Raw genomic sequence first — 18,918 nt, 5'->3', positions numbered from 1 at the left:
GGAGGGGAAGAAGGACCAAGGCATGGTCTCATCATCAAAGGAACCTTATGACGGAAAAGAGCTATGGTAAGGATGGGAGGGGGAAAAAAAAAAAAAAAAAAAAAAAACATACAGGCTGGAGGCAAGCTGGGAAAGTCTGCATGGGCACCACCTGCCTGGAGTGCAGGAGCCTTGGATCAGGAAAATTGAGTGAACCTCACAGGCTTAAGAGCTGTTGCTCGAGATCATCAAGGTCAATGTGATTTGACATTTTACACAAAAAATGCTCAACTGAATCCTTTATATCCTTATACTACATCAAATCCCTAATGGGTCTTTATGTGTTATCACTCCTTCCAACTTAACTGCCCTTGAGAACCAGTACACAACAATAGCATTAATTCTTTCTAATCCGTCATGAAAACTGTGGCAACTACAAGTAGTTTCCATATCATAAGTTCAGACTCCAACAGAGGACTCTAGAGCTACTGTGTTAATACATTAAATAAAGTACGCTTCTGAAATGGCTGTGTTGAAAGTCTTGCAACGGAAATGAGCTCAAACACTCAGCTCAGAGCAGTCATATCCTTAGAATCATGTGAAGCATTTGCTCATTAATAATCCCATTAGGCAAATGAGTAGTCACAGAAAAACATAAGAAGCATTAGGTTTTCAATACTACATGTCCTTTGCTATAGTTGAACTCAAGTAACATACCCTAACCATATCAGTACTTGAAAAACATTTTATAGCGAGTTTACCTTAATCTAAAGTTGCAATAGTACAATTTCTTAGATTAGTTTGACAGAGCTTAGTCCTTTTCAACTATGGCAAGGGTCTGTTCTGAGGTCTTTTATCTGATATGAGGCCTGGGGTTGGGGGAGGGAGGGGCTTTTACTCTGAATACCATAGCTGAACCGAGTACATGTTTAATAGCAATACACAGACCAGTGTGGCTGGTAATTGGAAGGAACAGTGCACCAAATCCAATCCACAGTGTGGCATGGTGCTGCTGTTGTCACTGAAGATCAGGGACCATGAGCTAACAGAGATGAGGACCACCTCTAACTTAAGTCCTGGCATTTAAAAAAAAAAAAAAAAAAAAAAAAAAGACATGATAGTGCTTGGGTCACAGTAAGTGCCAAGAAAGATGAACTGGGGAGCTGATGAATTCTGTGGTAGCTCTTGCATATCTGCAGTCTCTGATACCATGCACAATACTGAAGAACAGTATTTGGCCCTTTCTGTATGAGGCAGAGCCACATAATTGGCCAAGGCCATACAAACTTTCTTCCACAGCATCCTTACAGGACCCTGAGATTTCGAAGTCAGTAGTCTGAAAAGGAGGAAGTGGGATAGGTTCTTAATTCCTATCTCATAGGAGATAGGCCCTTCATGTTCTCCATAACTCAGCACTGGGCAGCAGCTCTTCCCACTGCAGATTACAGTGCCAAGCACTGAAGAAGCTGAAGGAGTTCTGTACATTATTCTGGGAACTGTAGGCTGATATTGAGTCCACAGACTCTCCTCTGAAAGAAAGAGARGTGTCCTCCCAGACCTTATGAAAGCATAGCTTAAAAGGACTTATGCCATAGTCATCCAGAGTAAGGACCTCTCCAAGAGAGATGTAAAGCTGTCTAGATGTGTTCGCTGCTTATTATGGTGTGATTGCCATTCAAACAGATTTAAAATCCCATAGTTGTGATCTCATAACTAGAACAATGAAACTGAAAACTAATTCCAGGAGAAGGAGAAAAAAAGAAAAAAGTAAAAGGAAGATCCCCTTGTAGAATAACTAAAGAATTATGCCTAGAGGCATGAAGCTTGAGACAAAAGAAACAAAATATATATTGAAAAGTTACAACAAAAAGACAAGAATAGAGCTGTTGAGAGACAAAGAACAAGTAATGCTATGAAATCTGTATCCTCCTTAAGCCTCATGAGAGAACAAGGGAAACAAGAAAAGGAAACGAAGCTTCTTGTGCTAAACAAAAGAGTGGGGGGGGGGGAGAACACTTCAGAAGGGGAAACTGGCTCTCAACAAGGAAGCTTTAACCTTTCAAAACCAAGTCTAAGGTGACTTAAAGAAATGCCATGTCCATCTTTGCTTTGTGTGTTTGGTAAAGGAGAGGGGGAAATACAACAAAAAAGCAGCAGCATCCATGGATGCTTCTTTTACGAAGAGATTTCCTGCCATGCAACATGAACACGTGAGGATAGGCATTTAAGGAAGAAATTGATTCCCTCACGTCTATAAAATAAACTAGTTTTGGTAAGATACCTGACTTCACATCACTAAATCCAAATGGCAAATTTCTGAGGCCCTAAAAAAATGCATTGTCAACACAGATTTTAACATTGCAATCTAGTGTGACATTTCACTAAGGACTCACTATTTCTTGCACTGTGCTTTCTCATTTTTTGTACAACAGCTGACTTTCCAAGTGCTACAAATCCACAGAATTAAATCTGAACATGTCTCCAAAGTCATGCAAGGTTGATCTGAGTAATAACATTGTTTTCTGGAAAATAGTGAAATATTTTCTGTTTACTTCTCATCTTCGATTTATTCTGAATTGTAGGAGAAAGAATGAAGAAAATCTGTATGAAAGAAGCTTAGGATATATAGGAATATTCTCCTTGAACACTGGAAATCTAGTAAGCAAATGGTGCACAGCCGCACTCATGTTTCCTGGCCTACAGCATTATCATCAGCGCTCATCTGTTTTGTTCCCCCCCACACATTATATTGTAGTCCAGTCTGAGACATACAAAAAGAACAAGTCATCGCTTTCTTTCTCCTCCTATCCCAAAAATTCCAAAACCAAACATGCCTTATCAGAATTAGTATAATTTTCTTACAACTACATCTGTACTGTAGTTGGGGTACAATGCAGTTTATGGGACCTTTAGTATTTAGAATGCAAAAAAAAGGTCACAGAAACATTGCATTTGGTACAAATTAGTAAAGACCAGTTACTGAATTATGTTGCGTCCTTTAAGTAGGACAAAGTCACATCAAGCAGTCCATTAATTTGTCTTTATATTGAAGATCACCAATTTGTTGAACTTTTTCAAGTAATCCAAAGTGGAATAAAAATATTGACATACTCAAAATATAGCAACAAAGCATTAAAAAATCACCAGCAATCTAGAATGCATTTTAGGCCAAGTGCATTGCTCTGTAGTCTCCCAAAACAGCACAAATGCATCCAATTTTAAAGAGAAAGTAGTACTTGCCAACAAAATTTCAATGGTCCCGAGAATGTACATTGCTCCTGCAAAGGTTGTACCCAAGTAGAAACAAAGTCCCACTGCTCCACCAAACTCAGGTCCTAAAGATCTTGAAATCATGTAGTAAGAGCCTCCAGCTGTGAATTTAACCACCCCCCAAAAAGACAAAAAACAAACAAAAAAATTAGTCTCCAGACCTTCAGAATAATGACAGTAGTACAGAATAAAAGTTTGAGTCATTTAATTAACCTAGTTACATAATTGAGATAACCTCAGTATGTGCGTTTCCACTGAAGGGTTCATATCAAGCCAGTATTTGGGCTCTACGCCAATGAGGCGGTTAGACTGCACATTTTAAAGTGCATCTCCCCATGGGCATTTCAAGGAAAAGTGTTTTCGAAACAAACAGCACTTGCTTCCCAAACACCCATAACATTCATTGCATCCATCATAATTAAAGTAAAACCAACAAGAAAAGTAAATTAACACAGCTGAGTGGCTTATCTCATTTGTCCAACATCAAGTTAAGGAAATATAATAAACAGTGAGAATAAAACAAGTAAAATTAACACAAGCACACTGATACTTATCACACCAACAGGTATTGTTTCTTAATATTAGCTAAATATTTAACTGGCTAATAAAGAGTAGATTTTCACAGTTTTTCTGCATTATGCAATTATTTCTACCTATATCAAAAATGGGACTGGAAGTTGTGCTCCACTTTGCTACTTTCCTCCTCTGATTGCTATCAGAAGGCAGAAAGAGGGGGAATTTGTGAAATGCTTAAGATGAAATGGAAGATGCCTAAAATCTGTGATGTTTTCCAGAGGTAAGAAAACATGGCTAGGGTATAGTCAGGCACAACTTACGCTTAACTGTGAACAACCAGGAAAAAGCATTTGAAGGGCAACGTATTATTTTACAGCACAAGCAATGCTGCTGAGAGTAAAATGGTTCTTTGTCCTCAAACTATCTGGTAACAAAACCCACAAAGCATGACAGTTTTCAAAGAAATTGGTAAAAGGTGAAAATTTCAAGTTTCAGTTTTAAAAAAAATTTATAGGCAGTGAAGCTCTTGAAGTCTTTAGTACCAAACCCTCCTGCTGTGTTCCTCCACTGACCCCAGCTTTCACTTCCCTCTAAAGCACRTGCTGTTCATTTGCCAGAAGCGCTTGCTGAGTGCACCCACATGGGCAGCCATCACCATAGGCTGGATTATATCCATTAAAAGGTTAAAGGGGGTGTTCCCTACCAATAAACCTTAGAAAGGGTCTGAAAAAAGATCTCTCCTCTGATAGAGTATACACCATCCTAACATCAAGTTTTTGATGATCACTCAGAAAAACCTAGAAAGAAAAAATACAAACAAAAACCCACCCTATTAACAGAGACCTTAAGAGGAGATATTACTTCCAGCAGGTCAGAATCTGATGCGAAGTTTCTCTAAAAGCCCAGAAGCCAATGTTTGTGTGTATTTACAACAGTGAGGGCACTACACCAAAACAAACAAAACCCAAACAAGAGCACAGTTGGGACAGCAGCAGTTCTTCAATGCAGACAGCATCCCGAAACACACATGAGAAAAGTCAAACTAATTAATTTAAAACACACACACACACACACACAGAGATTCTTAGTTTACAGTTTTAAAACATTTCCATCCATGGTGTTTTTAAAGCAAGGTTGCTCATCACATAGAACCTAAATATGCTATTCTGAAATGTTCAGTAATGAAGCAAGGTCACTGGAAGACCATTAACCAACCAAAAAGCATTTAATTTATAGATGAATGCTTAACAAACCAGAAGGAACCAGGTGACAATTACCTAGTCAGGCCTTCTGTTCAACCCAAATCTTAAGGCCTTCCTGAATGAAGCAGGTTTTTCCAGCTAGATCTCTTCCAAAGGGAAGGGAAGAGAAAGGAAGTGGAATGTTGATGTCGTTTACCAAAAAGACTCCTTCTGCCCTACACCACCTACCCCCCCCCCGTAAAAGTCAGTAATATAACAGATTTCCAGTTACAAATGCATTAAACATCCAAGACATTTGTATTACTAATATTTATGTTTGCTTTTTAATTTACAAAGCAACAGAATCACTGGAACTCTTCAGTGAAAGTGAGCTCCGCAGGAAAAAGTTTAATTCTATAGTGATAATGAGAAACTAATGAATGGAAGAGAGGTATAGTTCTTCACTAAACCAACAGTTCAGTCACCAACACAGAGAGAGAGGGGAAAGGGATATTTTTGATTCAAATGAACAGTGTGCATGGGCAACAGACAATAAATAGTGAGAAAAAAACAGTTAAAAAACAACCAGCTAAGTCTTCTAAAGAGATATTATGAAAAGAAAATACAGGCATAAACCCATCTGTAACAATCTTTAATTTCCAGCTTCAAGCTATTCATGATAAAATAACAAACTTCCAAAATAACTTTCCAATGAGGTAATGGGGACAAAATATATTTTGTCTCCCTAACATGCATTCCTTTTCTTTTCTGGGCATGAAACCTTTTCCACTTTCATTGCAGGCATTTTTTTTTTCCCCCAGTATGCTTTTCCTTATCTACTCACATGTTCATTTTGCCGTGAATTTTTCAAAAATTTTTTTTCTCATTTCCCACTTCCATGCATTTTCTTTTTTTTAAACAATAACCCCTTACTCAGCTGGGGAGCCTCTGTAAATGAAGATGAATTCATTAAAAAAAAGATATGTCTTCTGAAAACTTTGTTAGGTAAATTGTTCAGAGTTCATAACACTGCCTGAACTCTGGTATTTTCAATTAAGATGTTGAAAAAATGGAAAAGATTGGAAGAGCTACAAGAGCTAACTTGCTTCTAAAAAGTCAGCTTTATAATAGATCAAGTTGTTCCATTTCAATTTAGTTTATCCTGAAGAAGGTTAAAGGAGATAAGATTATCTAGAGTGCTGATATGGAAAAAAGTTTTCTGCCAGCGGACTGCCTATTATTCATGCAGAAAACAATGTAACTAGTTCCACTGTTCAGAAAAGGAATTTCAGCAAATTCTGGCAAGGAAAAAAAAAAAAAGAAAAAAAAGAAAGAGTCATATTTGTAAGTCTGGAAAGAAATCTACTTTGCATTAAGATAAATCTCCATCTGTTCAAACATAAAATATTTTTGTCATCAGTCACCTGTTTCTATGGCCCATACTTCCCAGAAAGTCCACTTAGAAGACTACAGCTCACCTTAAGAAAGTCCCTTCTAAAAAGAGACCAAAAAGTTAGCACTTTAAACAAATCTCCAAGCATTGCTTTTTAATATCTAAGACCACAGGAATTTCATATCACAGATTTGACCATGCATCATTAGCTTACATTTAAGATTAAAAATATAAAAAAAAAGTTAATTACCTGGAACTACACCATTTGTTGCTATTGCACTCATGGAAATTGCAGTTAACATAGTCTGTGTAAAGATGAAATAGAGAAAATAAATTTAACAGAGTAAGTGTTCTTTGAAAAACGGTACAGGAGAACAGTGATCAAAGGAAACTAGGAAATAAAATATCTTTGTATAAACTGTTACAGCAACCAAAATTGAAAATATCCTGGGCTAAGGGATTTCCAGATAAATCAAGCACTGTATCTTCTACTGAGGAATTTAGTTAATTTAAACATTTGAGACAGCTCTGAGCAGGGCCTTCAAACAGAGCTAGAAGAGTAGACCACTGAGGATTTTCAGTATATGTAAAATATTCACTATTCCAATTAAATAGTAGTGACAAACTGATCAAGCATCACTGTTACAGTGCATCTTCTATTAGTGGTTTCACAACCCACAAACTGAATTTATGAACATGATGATGGGACAGATTCGTAGTGCATATTTCAGTTTGTTCTGAAGTTGCAAAAAACTGAACAGGTCAGGTTGCAATATAAATCAAGAAATATATGCTAAAACCCAATTTAGTAAAACCCATAAGACAGTTTTGGTTAGTGAATAAAATAATTGAAGCTAAATCATACTGTGAACAGCTCAATGGAAATCCCATAAGGACTGGAATGACAAGTGACAGTCAGCACCAAAATTTAAATAAAGACAGACAGATGTCTTCTGAAGCCTTCCCATGACTCTCAGTTACACTAATATTTAACCATTAAGGAAAAATCTTGCTCTGCTATGCATATGAGAAAGCTGAGCAGTACCTATGGAAACAAAAGATTTGGCCGAATATTAAAGAATATGATTAACTTACACAGGCACAACACATGAACACAATGATGAAAGACTCGAGAACCCCAGCTGTCCCCACAATCCATGTTAAACGCAAGAAAAGGATGACTCCCAAGATGTTTTGCAGGCAGGGCAGGTACACACCAATGAAAGTGCCCATAYGTGGAACCTGGAAACAAAAACAGAACATTAATTCCTTTACACTGAAGGATTAAGGTCTGTAAGCACTTTCTACTGTAAACYCACAAAGACTTGTCATAAGTGTTTCCCTAAAAAAAGGGTCAAGTGAAATTGGATAGTAGCTTCAGAATTTCCCGTTTCACAGATATTCATAGCTAGTTATGCAGAAAGGCTCCTGAGAGGACAGAAGACTGTGTGATAGCAAAACCTATTTCTCCCTAGGAACTAGGATGAAGCCTTCACAGGAGTAAGTTCCCCTCTTTTCATCCACTACAACGCTTCACATCCTTCTTCTGAAGTACCAGTTTAGAGGCTAGTGTCGAAGGCCAGTTACTGGCATACTCAAAATACCAAATATACTCTGCAAAAAGTCAGCCATTGTAAGCTGCCTGTAGCTGGCCCACAAAGTGACATTCAACAAGAAACATTTTCAGTTAAAAATGAGACAAAGGTTTATGACAAGTGGAAAAAAGCTGACAGTAATTTATTGTTCCAAAAGTTGCAGAAAGTGCTGCAACACAGAATATGTTAGTACTTTTTATTTGCTGTGATGAACATGGATCAAGACATATACACACAAAAGTATTCAGCCTCCCTTGTTAAAATTCCATCTTCCTTCTATAACTTATGAACATCAGGCTCAATTTAGAGACAATAGCTACACACAGTAGGTGTCCAGTTACAGAAGTTATTCTTAAATCACAGCTCAGGCTCTAGAGGGGAGAGGGAAAAAAGAAAGGCAACCAATATAAATAATATGCAAACTTGGGTGCTTTATGTATTTAAATAATCCACCCAAGCATTTATATACATATAGGGACCCAAGGAATGCCACTTAAGACTTTATTCTTTGTTTTTAGTATCATGGACAATGTCTATATGCAACATCAATGCTGCTATCAGTCTGAGACAGTAATCTTTAAGAAACAGCAGGGTTATTTCAAGTGTTTATATTTGGAAGGTTAAAGCATAAACAAAGTACAAGCATAAAAGGCTACAAACACATTAGTGGTTTGTTTGTTATAGGAAATGTGACTTAATTTCAAACTGGCATTTCCGCTTAAAAAAAAAAAAAAAAAAGAGTCTGAAACTTTGGATCACTGCATACCTGCACAATCTGACTCTCAATTCATACTTCTTATTTTTGTGCATCCTAGTCAAAGAGGGAAGTTCCTCTGCTCTCTCCAAGTGTGTAAGCAATCCTTCAATAGCAGGAGTGCCATGGCCTTTGTCATCCCCATTCTGGGCTTTTGCCAAGATTCAGGGATTGGGGGGGCGGCAGGGAGTTAAGGATTTCTAAGACTTGCAAAATATAGCATGTTACATATACCCTCAGAGGGCAGGGAAAAGGCAGATGGTAGCGGGATATACATAACAGCTACCAGCAATTTTATAGAGTAGTTAGATGTATTTAGACTGCTAGATCGTTTCTATCCAATTCTAGAAAAACGGGGAAGTATTTATTCCATGAATTTCACAAAAATGAATCCTGGCTACCTCCTGTAGCCTTAAATGGCAAGATGACAAATTTCACTGTGAAAGAATTTTGAACTTTAACAAATTTTTACTTTGCCTGCTTTTTTGGAGAACTGTAAGTTGACCACATTTGGAAGGGACTTCCCCAATTCCTTATCTCATCATGAATGACAATTCACCCCAAATCCTATGATTTCTGCTCTTTTCTCTGAGGTACAATGATGAGAACCAGACAGCAGGTGCCAGAGGAAAAAAAGCTGAAAGACTTTCACATGTATGATGCTGTTACAGTAATTCCCATCCCATAGCTTACATACTGGAAATGGCTTGCTTTTTTGATCTCATAAGCCTGTCTACAATCCTTCTCTAGAATTCTTAAGTCTCATATTAAAAAGCATAACCAATTTGCAATGTCCTATATTTACTCTTCCAGCTCATAGCACAATGAGCATGTGCAGGCCTGGGAGGACCTACCAAAATAAACTCATAGAAAGGGTGAGAGGTCTAACAAATCATCTCAGAGTCTCACTCTAGACTATAGACCAGAACTGTAGACATTATGTCACATGAATTATCACCTTTGCCATGTCCCACATGGGACTGCTAGTTCATAAACATCCTGCACTAATCAAGATAACCAGCTTCTTACTTTTTGTTGTTTAACAGGTCAGCTCTAGTTTCTAAATGCAGGCATGATTTTGCCTTTTCTACTTTTAAACATCATGTCTATTAATCCAGTTCTCAGGGTCTTTAAATCTTTCTATTGTATGTTAATCCTCATCCGTGTCCTTAGAGCCTCCCAACTTCCTGGCACCAGCAAAACCAACAACATATCCTTTTATTCCAGCATCATTATGACCAATTTTTCATGAGATTATCCACTAAAGTCTTCTACGTCAGTGTTTTTCAAATCTTGCAGCAGAACCTTGTAATTCATACACAGTTTTCTTCACCTTAGTTTATAACATTCCACATAATGCAATAAGACACTTTGGACAGAAGTCTGGAGAGCTTGTTTCAGACAAAGAATTACTAGAATCCTATTGTATAGGACAAAATATAGGATAGAATACTATTCTGTTATTTTACCAGATTATACAGAACCAGGTTAGTATGTACCAATCCATCTTTAGTAAATACAAGTTGTGATTTGTCCTTATTTTCCAATGAATGTTTTCTTTCATAAAAATTAAAAGATTAGTTTCTTTTTCTTCAAAAATTGCTCTTTACTGCACAATCCATGTTGGATAAAACTTGTGTGTCATGATCTTCCTCCAGGTATTGTCTTAGTCCATTTTTAAACTATTCTAAAAATGTGCGAAGTGTCAAGATAAAATATAGCTTCTAGATTTGATCAGTTTGAGCAGCAGCAAAAGAAATTATCGTGCAGTCTTGGATTAAGTTATGTGTACTTCCTGAATTGTGTAAGACATCATAAATTCCCAGTTTACTTACTGACTTAGCTTTACTTTATCTTTCAGCCAAAAACCTCAAACTTCATTTAAGATCTTTCTGAAACATGACCACAGTCAAATGAATGGTTAAACCAAAGAGTGTAATTTACCAACAATTTGCCAAAATAGGCCACATTCCCACTACCCCTTCACACCCACTGCTAACCCTTTTGAAGTTTACCAAGAAAACTTGTTCAAGTTAAGTGTGCCTTTTTGAGATACCCTTGGTTCTCAAAATACTGTACAGCGCTTCTTTCCAAAAAGAAATGATATAGCTGTGTGAGAATAAAGCACTTTTGAGTTTATTAGTAAGCAAGGAGAATGCCAAGCACAAAGAATATATGCTTTTATTATTAGCAAGTGCGGGTAAACCACACCTTGCAGATAGCCAAAAAGGACTACCTCCTCCCCCAGAAGATACCACCCCCCCAAATGTTGGTATGAGATTGCAGTTCTAGAAGACTGGAAGAATGCTAATTTTACATGAATTACTTCAGGAAATTAGAAAATGAGCTAAGTAACTAGAGATTTTCTGGTATTGATACTGGATTGATAATGATAGAAAAGTGAAAAAGTATGAATGCAAATTAAAAATGATTTAAGACAAGAATATCTTAAAGAAATCTTATTCCATTACTTACTAAGTCCAGTTACCTATTGTTTTGCATTTTTAACTTTAGTGCATACTGCACACRTAGGTCTTTACAAAGGCTTTTATTTGCACAATGATAAAAAACATAGCTTATGTGGTATCAATAGAACACACAAGTAAACTAAGAACTGAAAAAAAAAAATCATTTGCACAAGCTGTTATAAACTAATCAAATGGGAACATACGTATCAAGATTTGGTGAAGACAGTCTGAGTATTTTCACATAAAAAAAACAAAAAAACCCAGAAGCGGACACAAAACTTGTTGATAATCTTTGCAAAATACAGAGACTGCTGTTTTTACTAGCAGAGTGATAAACAGTAATCTTGCAAGCCAGTCCTTATTGCTTGGTAGCTTACACTCAAAAAATGTGCTTTTTAGTCTAACAAAATGCAGAAAATAAGCCTTTACAAACAAGATATTTCGCTCTTGATTATGTGAGTGAAACTCCCTACTTCATTATGCAGGAAAACTGCTACTCCTACACAGTAGGAAAACTATTTTTCTCCTCGCAGACCATTCCCACTGCAACGCTCATTTGTTCCAAGATCTTTAAGCTAGCCAGCCTCCACCACAAAACCCAGATGTGGCTGCAAGGCTCCTTCACTCTAGGCCATTTCCAACAAGTGGTACAGTCAAGATGCAACAGGCTGTTTTCTTCTGTCCCCTTCAGCCTCTTAAAAATAACCCATGCCAAGGGGGGCAATTATGCTCCCTCACACATTGTTATATATGCCTCACTGCCACATTCTCCCCAGGGCATGTAATACACCAAGTTTCATGCCATTAAAAATGCCACTCTGCTACTATGTACCAATCAGCTAACTTCCCAAACTGAACTGAAAACAAAACCACACAGAGAAATCATGCCTTCAGGCCAGCAGATGGTGCTCAAAAGGGATGGAGTGCAAGGAATTAGGCGGTGCTCGTATGGCCAGCCAGTTCCAGACGGACAAGCATGGAACCATGAGAACACAAACCCCTGCACACCAGAGGACGAGGAATCACTCTGTGGAGAATGTGAATTTATCAGTGCCAACATTGTCAGATGCTAAGCTGAATAAATGAAAGCAGAACAAACAAAAAGCTAAAACAAGCAGCTAGACTGTATTCTTCATCTTCAATCCACTGTCCAAGTACCAACTTCCCACATCAGTAAGGCCTACTTCAAGGTAGGTATCACAAATCTCTCCTCCAGTTAAATAAGCTCCCATTATAGCCTCACTTTCAGGCAACTTTTCATAACCTTCTCTTCTGCCATGTGCCATTTCCTTCTACCCATGCTAACCTGCATCTCCTTTCACCCCAAGAAAGAGGGAGGTATACAAACTCAGCAGCAACACCCCCTCTCCTACCCAAAGACAGCTGACTCCCAGTCTTCTCCTCTTCACAGAATCTACCCAGTATCTCCACACTCAACCAAGGCCAGCCTATCATCATGTCATTCTTGCTCTGCCAGGCCTCGTGTTTTTGATCCAGGCTTTCTCCTGTTGAAACAGATTCATGTTTACAGAGGGACCAATCCATCATCCAGCTGCAGACTCTAGACCTCTGTAGAAATGGGACATATGTGACCCAGTCATAGATAGCAGCTTGGGCATCCAGCAGACAATCTTTGGAGAATCCTCCTGCTATCTTCTAGCAAGTTTAAGTACGTGCTAAGCACGTTTAGGCACCTTACCCTCCCCCACAAAAAGAGATAATACTGTTAGTTTTAGACATAAGCAACAAGGGGCATTTCCTTGAAATATGGTCATCCTCCCAAACTTCAAGTGCTTACTCCAATGCATACAAACAATAGAACTTCTCAGAAAACAGACTGCTAACATGTTAATGGAAGCAAAACATTGCATTTACAGAGGTTTTTTTTTAAATTAAAGAAATGGCCTGTTTTCCCTTAAAGTTCTTCCCAAATTTCAGCAAACACCCAGCCAATTAAAACACGTTAATAAAACAAGAATCATACTACATCCTCACTAAAGGTAGAAAAAAGGTATTGATGCTCATACAAGGTTAAAAGGAAGAGGAAAAGAAAGGAAGAGAAACTTAGGATGCATGTATTGCTTGTTTCAGGTCCTTGCTTTACAGCAAAGATCTTGCTAAAACATGCTAGCAAGAACACTGAATTAAGATGAACCCTATCGTAAAACACTTTCATTTTAGGTACAGTGTTATAAATCTCTCTCCTGTTTTAAGCTATCCACGAACTTTCTTTATAGGTTGAACAATGCTCCTCTTGTAGTGGCTAGCTTTGCCATGATAACATACAAGAAGTTTAAATACCTTGACTTCCTTTCGCTTGCTGTCTTCATCTGCTTCATGTTCCACCACACCTTGAGTCAGATTAGTGTAGTTTGCTAGTTTATTAAGAAGAGATGATACCATGGGATTGCTATCCATTTCTTCCTGTTGGGATTTTAAGAATAAGGCATTTAAGTCATGAATTTATGATACTATTTCAAACAAACACTAACAGGACAGCCTCGATTCACTTAAATACAGAAATCAGTATGATAAAATACTAGCTGTCTTCAAAAAGACTTCTAAGTCTTTCTAGAAGTTTAATGCAACATGGTTATATTGCAATGTTTAACTGTTTTACACTATCTTACAATATGCAATTTGTAAAGATGGAATATTTAGAACTGTCATCCTTGATTATAATCATGTATTCCTATCACCATACAACAGGCTTTTAGGTTATTGTACTGACAGGCACATGTCATTAGACACAAGCAGGATGCTGGAAAAATCTGCCTAGACAGGGGCTCAAACAGTGCTGTCAGTCATGGCTACTGTTGCAGGCTTACAGATTGTATCTATTTCTAAAACAGATTTGTTGAGAATAATACAGGCACGTACACATATATTACTTGACACACAAGATGTCAGCCCTTCTTTCTTTAACCAAATACCTGCTACAAAACAAAGCATACTAAAACAAATAATATCCAAAAGGATTCCAAGAAAAGCAGAACTAGAGAATGCAGTCAGGTAGGCAAGATTAAACACTGGAAGAAGGACAAGAGATCAGGATCACAAACAGTAAAACATAAGAATTAAGGCATTCATCTCTACTGAGGCATGCAGTTTATTAGATCATGATAATCATCAGCTAAAAACATGTGAAGAGTAAGACTACAGGAAATGTACTACAAGAGATATGTATTACCAAAAGATTCACCACCACAAAAGAAATGGTGGTGAAGCCAGACTGAAAGGCTTTCAATTGAGTAGATGTTTTGACAGGTGGTCTGTAATCTGAGATATGCAAAAGATGGTCTCAATTACACCATCAACTGAGGATTTAACTTCAGTCAGTATTCAAAATAACTGATGGAAGCATATATTCAAAGGATATTATGAAAAATGGGGGGAGGAAGGGGGAAGCAGTTATGGCCAGTTTAATCAACACCGATGAATACAACAGCTAGCTTGAACATAGTTTTGGACATCTCTAAGAAATAGAGCTTAAAGGAGAGAAATTTAGTGACAAAACTTTACTAGAGTAGTCAAAAAAAAAAAAAAAGGAAGAAAACCCATAGATGATTAAAAAAAAAATAGCTGATGATCAGTATTACTTTGATCCTTAGCACAACCTTTGCCAAGACTTAGCCAACAGTAGTAACATACATTATTTCGGTCATGCAGAAGAAGGGAACTGAATGATCATATTCTCTGTGCAAAGACACATGGAAGGAAGAAGGCAGGAGGTAAGAGGAAGACAAGGAAACAGTGGGTAGCATGCAGCAGCAAGATGAACAAGCTTTGTAAAAACCTTGTTTATTGTTAGCAGCAACCAAAGCTGATGCTGCTAAGCATATGAAGCAGAAGAACTCATATTACTAAAGGAACGGTTTCATTATGTTAAAGTAGCACTTAAATATCAATATACTTTTTTCTGTAAGTCATTGTAATTATTCACTGAATTAAACATGCATTAAGTTCGGATTATAAAGTAGATCCTTGCATTATGAATGAGAAATAGCTATATGCTAATTGAACAATACTACTAAGTCACGACCCATCATAGTTTCATAGTTTTGCTGCCTTGAGAAGTCTTTTTTCTCCCCCCCGTTGAACATAATATACTCACTGATGCTCATTAAAACTGGATACTGCTTTGTTACAGCCACCAGCAGGTTTAACTTTCAGCAGGTTTAGCTAACAGTAACTTCTAGATCCTAGCCAAACAATTTTAAATTTAGTAAGGCAGATCTAGCCACAGTAAAGCATGCCAGTATTTATTCTCTTTTCTTATACAGATAAGTTATAAAATATAGAAAAAGTCTAAGCAATTTTTTTTTAGTTATATCATTCATGTTTGAAAATYCACTGAAATGGGATGTTAGCAGAAACCAGACTGCTGAAAAAAGTTACTAATGCCAATTTTTTTCCCAACTAAATCCTAACAAGAAAAAACAGGATTTTGCTTGTTTACTTTATCTTCCTACCAAAACCTCAACCCAAGGTGAAGCAAGTTCTTTTGCTTTTTTTTTTTTTTTTTTTTAATATATACATGACCTTACCTCAAAGAGAGCCATATTCTTTCCTTCGTACAGATTTCCTCTGTCCATATCTGCATTGTTGATAAAAGGGCTACTTTCCCTGGCAATCCCATCCCCTGGTGGAAAAGCACAACAGTTAGAAGAAGGGAGAAGAAGAAAGGAGAGAGAGGAAAAAAAAGCAAGATATACAATAAACATAAAAGGCCTAGCAATACTGAGAACGTTCTTTTAAGAACTGGCTTTAGTAACACTGGAAGCAGCTGCCAAACGTGGTGCCTGAGACTCATATAAATTACCAACCATATACAATTAAAATGGGGGCTAAACAGTGAGGTGATAGAGTTTCCTAATGATACTTCATCATTCAGAATAAGGAGAAGAAGGGCTTTAGAGAGCGACAGCAGCGCCCGCTGTGACTGTGTCTCCAGAGTGCAGGCAGAATCCAGCATGAGGTAACGCGGGGAGCGCGCAACAGCCTCGGGCTTGCCCGCGGGGCCGCAACACTGCCCACCCATGCTCAGCAGGAGGCCCCACACTGCTGAGAGACGCCTGGTAGCCCCATGGAGTCACGAGCTCCAAGTGTGGCAGCAGCCAAGGAGGCAAGCTGAACCCAAGGATTTGCCAGCAAAGGAAGAGACAAAAAGAGAGAGGATCTCGTTAGGTCACTGTGCAAATCCCATCTTGCCTTTGTGTTGAATGCTGTGCCCCTGCCCCTCCCATCTGAGAAAGCATATACTGGAGATGGAGAAGGTTCTAAAAAGGAAACATACTACCAAAGAAATGGAGAAAGCGTCTGCCGAAGGAGTGACTAAGGAAGCTGTGACCAGTCTGCGGGGATGGGACAGGGTGGGGGGAAGCTAACCAAGATGAGAAAGTAGTAGAGGGCTGTAAAATCACATGTGTGTATATACCCATAGCTGTGTGTATACACTGTGTGTACTCTGTATAATACTGTATATTTTATAATATTACATGCAATATATAATTGCATGTTATATCTTTTATCCATCTATATTCTATACATATATGATGAGAGTCTTTCTTGGGAATATTCTCATGCAATAAATCAGTAATAACTGAATTGGTGACAAAGCTCTTTAAAAGAAAGCAACACCACAGACTCATCTGTTACAAAAAAACCCCAACAACATTAACCTTTCTTAGATTCTACATTAAAAACTTGTCCTCCAGTTGGTTCAAAGCCTCAATAAGAAAACAGAAGGAATAACTACCTTGAAAGAGAGAGGCAAATTCAATCTATATTTTTGAAGAGGAGGACAATTTAATAGGCTACACAAGGCATGATGACTTATTTACTGTTAAGAATGATCTATACGATTGCTTATTGCAAAATTGTTAAGCTTCTCCGCTCATGGTTTCAACCAACTGGAAAAACGTAAGCATGTGTTTATCTTGTGCAGATGTCAGGACAAACACCCTTCATTTTGTCTGAGGGGACAGATGGGAAGAAGGGAGTGAATGAGTAAAATAAGAGCCACTTTTCTCTAAAGTGCCCAAGTACTTAATAGACAAGTCTCCACTGAGAAAATATTAGGTAGTTTTAACCATCTGTTCTAATATGATCAGTTAGCTCTTACTGTAATGTATCTTAAAAAAAAAAAGTCTCTGCCACAAAAGTTTTAAAAAGTCTTAACAAAGTGCCTACTTTGAGGGCTGAGAAGCTTCCAAGTCCATTGAAAGTCAATGCTTTGTTCAAACAAATTTCATTCTACTTAGGGAAGCTACCCAGCAGGGTCAACAAGCCCTACTCCAGAAAGATTAGCTACAAGAGGCCTGTCGTGATAAGGAACCACCTTCCCGAAAAGCTACAAATCCCTTGAAATACCTAGACTGTAAGGAACCAAGTTATTAATTTTAAAACAATGTTTAAAGTCATTGTTTCCAAAAAGGAAGGGTACATTAGCCTCAAGTCTTCCAATTCATCTAATCAGATTGTAAGGACAGAATTTTTAAGCCCCATACTAAAGATGCTGCTCATGCTCTAACATTTTTTTCTTGGATCCCAGGAGTCAGTTCAAGGAAGCCAGTTTCCGCACATTTAGGGTAATAAATTTACCGCATCCTTTTAGTTTACTTTTCACTTCCAGTTACTTAAACGAAACTAAAGAGTTCCTAAACACATCCAGTTCAGCTGCTTGCTAGTGTTTTAAAAGAAAGCACAGCATGCCACAAACTGCATTTTAAATCTAATGACTTATTTATACTGCCATACCACCAGCAAAAGTTAATGTCCCTTGGAAGTCAAAAGCACTAAGGCACTTGAAAGTGCAGGGATAGTGATTTGGTGTTTTATTTTAAAAAGCTGTGGCAGAAGTTGATAAATAATTCCAATACAATTGATTAGAACATTCAATATTCACATGCACTGTTGAAGTCCGACGGTGAAAAGCAAACCACAAAAACACTAAGCCATTCTTTCAAAGAATTATTATCTTCACACTGCTAGTGGATTCCGTTTAAGCTTTAATCTGGTTTGATGGATGGCACACTCCTTCACTAAGGATAAAAAGAAAAATACAGCTAGTCTAGGGGTAGTAAGAGGTTCCCACTGTTAAGGAAGTTTGGTTTGAAGGGAAAGACCTTGTTATATCAATAGCCTTCCTATATTTTAATAAATCACTTCAATACACTTGAGACAAGTCTCAGTGATCCAGACCGTTGGCACCACAAAAGGAGGAAAGAGGAAAGCAGGAAGCAGACAGCGGAGAAGGGTTTTCATAGCTCTTCTGTCACACAGTTTTCTTCCCTTGGAAGAATCTGCATCCGCCAAGGAAAAAGTTACAGCAGGACACAGTGCTAATATGCACATGCCTGTATTTTAGATTTTTATATTAGGTATGTTCTTATGTTACCGCAACATGGTCTGAAAATCTACTTGTTATAAACCTGCTTTTGACTTACATTTCCTCAGAAAGTCCACCTGAAATTGCACACAGTACAGAGGAAGAGAGAACGAGCCTTTGAGGCAACAGCTGAGAGCAACTTTGATCATCCTCTGAATTTAGAAATAGTTCAGGGAATAAATAGGGGATAAACAATCATTAATACTTCAGTGAGATCCCACGACTTGTGTTAACACAAGTTTAAGATCTAGAGATCCTACATTTGTCCTTTGCATTGGTGACTTTCATTTAAGAAACCCAAACTCAGTCATAAATTCACAAGACTACAGAAAGTTAAATAAGCATTATCCATGTATCTCTGCTGGCAGTGTT

The 18,918-nt window shown here is 37.7% G+C and overlaps 1 protein-coding gene across 1 annotated transcript in view; it reads right to left on the bottom strand.

Moving 5' to 3' along the window:
• The window catches only part of LOC112973470 (solute carrier family 12 member 7-like), a 74,347-nt gene that overhangs the window by 40,072 nt on the left and 15,357 nt on the right, over nt 1-18,918 (bottom strand). The window contains exons 2-6 of the mRNA XM_026081393.1: nt 15,704-15,798; nt 13,458-13,580; nt 7,435-7,581; nt 6,590-6,644; nt 3,220-3,350 (exon numbers count right to left, since the gene is read on the bottom strand). Coding sequence (XP_025937178.1) covers nt 3,220-3,350; nt 6,590-6,644; nt 7,435-7,581; nt 13,458-13,580; nt 15,704-15,798 — 551 coding nt within the window. The remainder of the gene's footprint in view (nt 1-3,219; nt 3,351-6,589; nt 6,645-7,434; nt 7,582-13,457; nt 13,581-15,703; nt 15,799-18,918) is intronic.

This window comes from Apteryx rowi, unplaced genomic scaffold, assembly GCF_003343035.1.
Source record: "Apteryx rowi isolate R43461 unplaced genomic scaffold, aptRow1 scaffold_549, whole genome shotgun sequence".
NCBI lineage: Eukaryota > Metazoa > Chordata > Aves > Apterygiformes > Apterygidae > Apteryx > Apteryx rowi.
The sequence above is the reverse complement of the archived record's forward strand: the minus strand, read 5'-3'. Positions and strand labels throughout refer to the sequence as shown.